We start from the raw sequence: 8,539 nt of genomic DNA, 5'->3' as shown, positions 1-8,539 counted from the left end.
GCCCGAGCAGCCAAGAAAGCCAATGGCATCCTGGCTTGTATCAGGAACACTGTGGCCAGCAGGAGCAGGGAGTGATTGTCCCCCTGTACTCGGCGCTGGTGAGGCCACACCTTGAATACTGTGCCCAATTTTGGGCCCCTCGCTTCAGGAAGGATGTTGAGGTGCTGGAGCGGGTTCAGAGAAGGGCAACGAAGCTGGTGAAGGGTTTGGAGAACTTGTCCTATGAGGAGTGGCTGAAGGAGCTGGGACTGTTCAGTCTGGAGAAGAGGAGGCTCAGGAGGGACCTTATTGCTCTCTCCAATTACCTGAAAGGAGGTTGTAGGGAGGTGGGGGTCGATCTCTTCTCCCGTATTAAGAATGACAGGACGAGGGGGAATGGCCTCAAGTTGCGCCAGGGTCGGTTTAGGTTAGATATCAGGAAATATTTCTTTACAGAGAGGGTTATTAAGCATTGGAACAGGCTGCCCAGAGAGGTGGTGGAGTCCCCATATCTGGAAGTGTTTAAAAACCGTGTGGATTTGGTGCTGAGGGACATGGTTCAGGGACCCTGGCAGTGCAGGGAGAACGGTTGGACTCGATCTTTAAGGTCTCTTCCAACCAGATGATTCTATGATCAGGTAATATATTATAACCAAGCCCCCTATAAAGATCTGTACGTAAAACTCTCATATATCTTCTTACACAGAGGACTTTCTAAAATCTGTTTTAATTTTGGAAATTAAATTTAATTTTGGAAAGCCTTTAGTCAGAATCATGCGTTATTTTTTCCTGTACACCCGTAGGTGTAATGATGTAAGTCTGAAACTAGATGATGTTGAAATTGTATTAGTTTTAGAAATGTAGCTGCGTGTTTCTTAAAGGAGAACTGATTTACTTCTTCTTTCAGATATTTTGCCCAAATCTGAAAAGCACCGAGATCTGATTGTCACAGCAGAAGTTTCACCTGATTTGGATGCAGAGTCTGTATGTACCTGTATAAAAGGAAATTACTCTGAAAGCATTGGTTTCATACATGAGTAAATAATGGTTGATAATGAATAGTGATTGCTACGTATTTGGATTTGTGGGACTGAGTTCCTGCATAAACCCAGGTTTTCATGAATTAAAGGCACTTAAGTGATTTTAACTAGAATAGCTAAAATTAAATACTGTCTTCTCTCTGGGGACCTTTAGATTCTTGGCTAAGCAAATGTAAGTGAATGAGGATGTAGGATCTAGAATAATATTGTAGTGGTGAGAAATTTACTGGAGAGCACTTAATGTGGGGGGGAAAACAGAAGTGTCAGCCTGTGGATCTTTTCAAGATAAAACACATGAATCACTCAGATGCATTGCAGGAAATAATCTTTCTCTGGCAAGGTATCATTCAGTATTCTCTGGTGTTGCAGCTGAATTATTCATCTTGTGTACATACATATTTTATAAATTAATTCAAATTAAGATTCAGGGGAGCTTATATTGTCTCAACTTTTCACTTTAACATTTAAGAACATAGTCATTTCACTAGAAAATCTGTAATTAGTCATTTCTGGCCACTAACTTGTGCAAAACTAATTTTCAGGGCTACTTTTTGTTTAAAAAATACACAAGGAGCCTCTGTTTTAATATTTATATATTTAAATTCTGTTATTACTGCTACCTCTACTACTATTACTCTTTGGTAAAGCAACCTCTTTATAGTGTGTGCTAGTGTCCTTTAGTAGTTCCCGCTTGTCTGAGGGGAAAAAAAGATGGTGTGACGTGTTCTTGGCTAGCTGCAATAATCTGCTCCCAACAGTTAGAACTGTTAGGTCCATAGAATGCTCTAATGCAGCTGTACTCATTTGCTCAACTTTCCAGATGCAGAAGGTCTGTTTCATATGTAAATAACTCAATAGATCAATCAAACCAGAGCCTTAAATCTTTATTTCCCAAAGCTGTCCATATATCTGATTTCCTGTGTGGGAGGCTTTTCTTGGGGTTCCCTCTGTAGCCATCTAGAAAGGAAAAGTCTGATGTTTCGTGGGGACAGATCAAAATGGCAAATGCGGGAACAACTTTAGGGCTTCTGCAGTGATGTTGGGAACTCCCAGCTGACGGGTACTGCTTCTGCTCTTGTGTAAAGATTAGAATTGTGAGGTGTGTGGTAAAAGCAAAGAGGATATAGGTGTATTAAAATGGATTAGATAAGCAAGGGCAGGACCATTTGGGCTATTTACCACCTCTGATCCAGGAAGTCCAGCTAGTTTCTGAAAGCCGCATATAGTAAGGGTCAATCTCTCTGCTTCAAGATCAACCACTGGTCGCCAGAGACAGTGGGTGTGACACACAGTGTGGAAGTAGCTATGTTTGACTGAAAGACATGCAATGTATGTGTGAAATGAAGCCTGCCCGCTTCCTGACTCTTAGGAGCTTTGTAGATGTGAACCTTATACTGGCATGTTGGGATGAAAAGGAGCATAGGTAGAGGATGTCAGATTGTTCTTAATTTACTGTTTTATCACAGGAAGGTGTAAGTTCAAGTCTAATTTGGTATTATAACACAAGTGAAGTGTTTCTTTAAAATAAGATAGTTTAAACACAAACATTTTCGTAAACTGTAGGAACTGACCTGTTGCAAAAAAAAGTAAGCATAGAAGATTAAAACAGGCAATTCCATCTATTCCACCTTGCAATAAAAATTTCTGTTGAAACAAATCAGCAGGAGGAGCAAGATACCTGGTATAGTTTTCTTTTACAGTTCAAAATATGTCTCTGGTAAGTGTGTGATGGTTTTTATAGAACGTTCTATGGTGTGTGGATAATATATTGTCAGATTGCAGGTCATCTTTCCCCATTGAATAAGAGAAGGTACTTCCAGTATTTAAATAGACAGTGGAAAGTAGTGTGCCAAACAACTGTTTCAAACATTCATATAGAACATCAGAGTATTAGTTTCTAATACACAACATTAATTACCTTTCAATACCCCTTTTGCAGGCAGTTAGAAACAGAGGCTTTACATTTTCGGAAGGAACTCAAACGTATTTTGTGTATTTTAACCTGTCATAGGAATGATAAGTCCTTTACCGTTAATTCCCGATTTACCAAGTTGATGGTAGGAGAGTAATACTGCATTCTCTGTGTTCACTCATTCGTGTGTAACATTGAATTTACCCTGTTTTCATCTTTTTCTTCCCAGCAAGCCATTGAAAGTGAGGTGAAAGCAGAGGCAGTACCGTCAGTCACAGTAAAGGTACTGTGCCCAACTCAAACAGTAGCATTCAAATAGTTGTGGCAGATTTTAACAAACCTAATAGACTTCCCTTTGAAAATACTTGCATAGCTTTTGCTAGTGGGAAAAAATGCTAGGAAAATCTGATTTGAAAGCCCATGAGAGTTGCTGCCTGCAACTGATCTAAAGAAAGCGCCTCTGTGTGTGTGCATGTGTGTACAAGTGTAGTTTCTCCTTCTGCCTGACTTGGTGGTGTCTGCAAACCTTCCTTGCCAGCATTAATAGTGATGGATGGTCTGAGGGACTGTTTCAGCCCAAATGTATTGTTAAACCAACGCAAATGTTGGTATGAATTCTTAGTCATCAAACTTTCTAACACTTGAGTAATTTTGACTAGTATTTTCCTGAACTGGTTTAACCTGGCTGCGGTGAGCTCCGTGGTAGAGCAGCAATACAAAACAGGTTACAGTGGTAGCAGATATGGTCTGTGTGTTTGCAGACCCTGCTGAGATTGCAGTCACCGCTCAGACCTAAAAATTAAAAGACAGTCTTGATATTCATTGTTCTTGCAGAGAAATAACTGCCTGCAATAGAAGCAGCCAGGGCCACTCAAGGTTTATGGTTAGGTCAGCTCTCATAATCTAGAGTTGTAGCTGTGATGGGTACCCCGTATGTTTAATTTCAGAATTTGTTTGCAGTAAAAACATCCAAATAGAACTTGCCACTGAAGTTACATAGGAGACTGTGCATTGCTCTTTGTAGTTAATGGAAAGAATTCCTTTGGTTAGCTTTGGTTTTATTATGTTTTTTTTACTTTAGGCGTCTAATAGAGGCAACATTTTATTTACATTAGAACAAGTGCATAACACCAGCGAAGTACTGACATATTAGTTAACACTTCAGCATTAGTTTGTCTTGGATTAAAATCACAAAACATGAGAAATCCCCTTACTTTTTTTGTACCCTTTCAAGTTATCTTGTTCCATTATTGGCTGTAGGTAGATAAGAATTGTAAAAGGAAAATGCTAGCTTTCAAGCTGAAATTTGAAGTTCTTAAAGGTGGTTGCTGGATTCCTCTTTGCAGGTTTTTCATACCTTTTTGCTGGTTATGTTTATTTTATGCTATACAGAGATTAATTTGTGACTTCCTTTAAATACTTCCGTATGTTGCTTGATTTAGGTAACTATACAGAGCAGAGTGACTGCGCAGAAACCATTCCTGGCAGTTTGCGTACAAGCTCCTTTAGCAGTGACCTGTGACCAGTTCATCTTTGATGATTTAGGTAAATTATTGTAGTGCCATTACAACTATTGTATTACTTTTTCTGAGGATGTCTGAAAGATACAGTCCAGCCTCCACTGAGTGCATCGTTGCAGCTATACTGCAGGTAAAACAATTACAAATTTGCCTTGCCTGCACTCCACAGCTCCTAGATCCTGATTGGTGGAGGAAGACAAGTAGGAAGGAATGAAACTTCTTCCTTGGTTATGGTACTATGCATAGCAGGTGAGGAGAGACAGGGCGGCAGCTTCGTGATGGAGAAAAAATAATAATTAGTTATTCTGTGGTACTTCTGCTGCAGTATTTTGTTTTACTGGCAATTTTTTCTACATAGAATAAAAGCAGGGACAGGAAGCTGGGTTTCCTGTGGGCAGTCAAACATCTGTTCCCACCTTAGCATCCACTGTTTGATTCCAGCCTTTTTCCAGCTCTGCTGATAAGGCTGCAGTTGGGATTGCCTTGAAGACTAAGTAGAGCTGAACACCAGAGAAGTGTCCTGCATTGATATTCTGTGTGTTCAGTGTGCTGCATTCTGTTCTTGGCTGTGCTGCAAGATAGAAGTTGGAGGTAGTAGTTTGCCTTTGACAAATTACAGATTTAAAAAAAAAATGGAAACAACTAGCACTTTGGGAGATATTCTACTAAATTATGGTAGAAAGTTCCATTCACTTTTATGCTTCTGTTACTTGATTTAATTTTGTATTGCTTTTAGAACCAGGTTCATCTGAAACTGTGGTCCTGTCTGCCTTTTTGAAGGGGAATTGCTCTCCATCAGAACTAGAAGGAAATTGTTTTGTTTCATATAATACACCAACAGGTAAGCCTCTGGAGGTTTCAAATGGATTTTCCTTTTTTGAGGGCTTTTTCTGCAGATATTTCTTTAAAGTTCTCTTAAAATACACTTAAATCAGTAGTGTAAGTAAAGGAAAAATGTGTATCAGAGTCTAGTCTTCAGTTTCAGTTAATATTTTACATAGCATCATTGTGATGTAGTTCATCTTATAGAGGTAAAATCATATGCTTATGGCTTGGGAAGCAGCTGTACAAGCTTTCCCACCCTGTCCTATCAATTTGCCTCTGTCCTGCTCTTTAAGGGACCATCTCTTGGAGCGGGAAGTTAATTACATCTTTATGACTATTCAGCTTTCTGGGCTGCCAACAAATGTGACAATAACTGCCTCCCCACAGAGGAGGAGATTGGCGTAAGCACTGGGAGTGATTATTCCTCACTGCCCTTTTAACAGTTGAACATACTCATTCTAAACAAATAAACTAACCCAAAGGAACAGAAACAAAGTCATTCTGTTTTATAATGCCCTAATGACAGAATATGTAAATTTACCCTGCTAGCCATAAGTGAAGACTGATTAGCTTAGTTTACACACAGCCTTGTGAATGTGTTGGGCTGCTGAGAACTGTATTTAGGCAAGACTTCCATGTTGAGTGAAATGCAGCATAATTCACTTGAAGCTGTCTGTTCTTCACTCCCCACTGCTTGGCTTTGCTGCTGCACCTCCTTCCCTGTTGTCCTCACACAATCAACAGTTAGTTCTCAGCCAGACTTGCTGGTTTGGTTCACTGTGCAAACACAGAACTGTCAGCACAGATGGAAGGGTGACATGGAGTAGACTGGCATCAAATGCATGTGGAGTTAAGATGGAAGGGTGACATGGAGTAGACTGGCATAAAATGCATGTGGAGTTCGGGCTTCTGGGAAGAGTGATGGCCTTGAATACCTTATCCTATACAGACACTTATTTAAGCATTTACTGCACATCGCTTCTCACTTGAAACATTGTGTTTATGATGATAGTCTAGGCTGTGTGATGGAAATGTTTATTTCTAGACAAAACTGAAGCTCATGCTTTTAAAGAACTTGATCTAGCCCTCTTTAGATGAGGCTTGCAGATCTGTGCAGAGGATGGGAGGGGAAAGGATGCTCCTCCCTTTCTCTTGAGAGCCTGCACGAACAGCTTGTACAACTTCAGTTCCTCCGTGTTGTGACTCTGCATGTTCCCTGTGAATGAGATGCTGTACCTTCTGAGGTGTCCAGCATAGCGATGGGGCTTTAGAGAGGTTCTGTGGTATGGCTACATGTATATAGGCTATATATATGCTATATGTATATGGCTATAGGTATATGTAGCACATCTGAGGATCTTGGATCCTGTGATTTTGAAAGCTTGCTTTCTGTTTTGCTGGTCTTGCTTCAGTGATTTTACTTTGCAAGACCAGATTATCAAACTTAAAGGATGCTTCTTGCCAGCAAATGAATGTTTTATTTCTTTTGTGTGATACAGTTGAATGGAGTTGCACTGTTGATGAATGTGGTCTTGTATCTCTTCTTTGGCTAGGATTAATGTCTTCATTGTCTACTTAAGTGTGGCTTAAGTTCTTTAAACCCTGTTACTACATTTTCTCTTTCTCTTATTTGAGTGGCATCTTATATATTGTTTTTTCTTTTGTCCCATTGCTGGCTACATGGTAGAGCTCATCCCTGAAGGTGAGTGATTGGAAAAAAGCAAAATTTGAATGGTTTCATGAGTGACAGTGTACGTGGAATAAAGCGGTTTTGGAAGGCACCTGTTATTTTGCCTATTATTGCTATAAGCTCTTATTCTTGGTTTGATGCTATGAAGATGTGAATATTCCAGAAAACTGAAAGTAAGTGAGGCTTAGACATAGGTACTAAAGGTACTAAAGACTTGACTTGAACTATGTTGAGCTTACATGTATCACAGGAATTTTGCGAGGTATGAAGTGCCTTGTGGGTGGAGATTGGAAATGGATGCCACAGTTGTACATTCTTTCTTTACCATATTTCTAGCGACTTTAAGTTTCAACAAGAACACTTGGCAGCTAAACTATAGCTTTTCAATTTCAACTGAAACAGCTACTAAGGTTTTGTAGCATTATAATATAATGTATATTATAATATATGCCGTGTGGACTGTGTGACTGAGATTAGTGTCACCTAACAACTTCATTTCCCATTGGAAACAACTAATTCAGCTAACTGAGAATACCAGCAGGACAGGACTTGAGTGTGGATTGTGGTAGGTATGATACTTGCAAAAGGTTCAATTAAAACACAAAAGTTGGAAAGTTACGTTATGTACAGCTACACTAAAAAGAGAAGGATAGTTGTGTATGCGTGTTGAAAAGATACAGTCCTTGTACGGGATATTTAACTTAAATATTTATTCAGTACGAATTCCCTCATGTTTTGGGGAGGGTAAAGGGTTGCTTGTCGTAGAGAGAAACAGAAAGGGTGTTTTCAGTTTTGCAGTTTTCCTGAAGAGCAGCTATAGATGTATGTGCGTTTGAGTGGGTCTTGTCTTTCAATACTTACGCTCCTATGAGCAGACTAAGTGAAGTAAAGTAGATGATTGTCTTATTGGTTCCCTTTACTTTCTGGATATTTCAGGAGACCGTGGGGTGGAGTACAGGAAATAGATGCTTGAACCACCTCAAAATACTACTCTCGGCAAGAATAGCTATCACCACGTGGCAGACTTCTACACAAATTCTAAAGATTAAATATGTAAATAAACTATATAAGCCCAAGTTTGTATAATTTGAAAGAGTAACATTCTAAAAATGAAGATCTGAATTTTGTTTTAAGAAATTCCTACTCAAGATGAAAAACTGATGCCGAAGAGAATATATTGGAGCACAGTAAACTTAGTATAACAATTTGGGAGAAAATTTATTTGGGTTACTGTGAGGTGCACTGGAATAGTTAAATTCAAGGTCATCAATACCAGAAAAAGTGTAAGTTTTCTGAAACTTTAACATCTTACATGTGAGAGCTCTGAGCTTTAGTGTTTTTTATCATGTACGTCAATGTTGTAAGTACAACTAAGATGAATGCATGAGTAACTTACAAGCGGAATTGTAACTGCAGTGCATGCAACTGTTCCACTGCTTTTATCAGGTGAGCCCTTCGCATGCCTTTAAGTAGAAATAACTTAGGAGATACAGTTGCAAAATATCTGTTTCAGATTAGGTGATCTGATTTTTTTCACTTTTTTCTTTATTGCAGTGCTGAAATTGTATGTATA

At 39.2% G+C, this 8,539-nt stretch overlaps 1 protein-coding gene across 1 annotated transcript in view; it reads left to right on the top strand.

Annotated features, from left to right (window-relative positions):
* The window catches only part of BBS9 (Bardet-Biedl syndrome 9), a 269,354-nt gene that overhangs the window by 48,462 nt on the left and 212,353 nt on the right, over positions 1–8,539 (top strand). Inside the window, exons 10-14 of the mRNA XM_010134482.1 lie at positions 887–963; positions 3,161–3,214; positions 4,374–4,476; positions 5,188–5,292; positions 6,964–6,978. Of these exons, the coding sequence (XP_010132784.1) occupies positions 887–963; positions 3,161–3,214; positions 4,374–4,476; positions 5,188–5,292; positions 6,964–6,978 (354 nt within the window). The remainder of the gene's footprint in view (positions 1–886; positions 964–3,160; positions 3,215–4,373; positions 4,477–5,187; positions 5,293–6,963; positions 6,979–8,539) is intronic.

This window comes from Buceros rhinoceros, unplaced genomic scaffold (genome assembly GCF_000710305.1).
Source record: "Buceros rhinoceros silvestris isolate BGI_N320 unplaced genomic scaffold, ASM71030v1 scaffold2014, whole genome shotgun sequence".
NCBI classification, from domain to species: domain Eukaryota; kingdom Metazoa; phylum Chordata; class Aves; order Bucerotiformes; family Bucerotidae; genus Buceros; species Buceros rhinoceros.
This window is presented reverse-complemented; position numbering and strand designations above follow the sequence as displayed.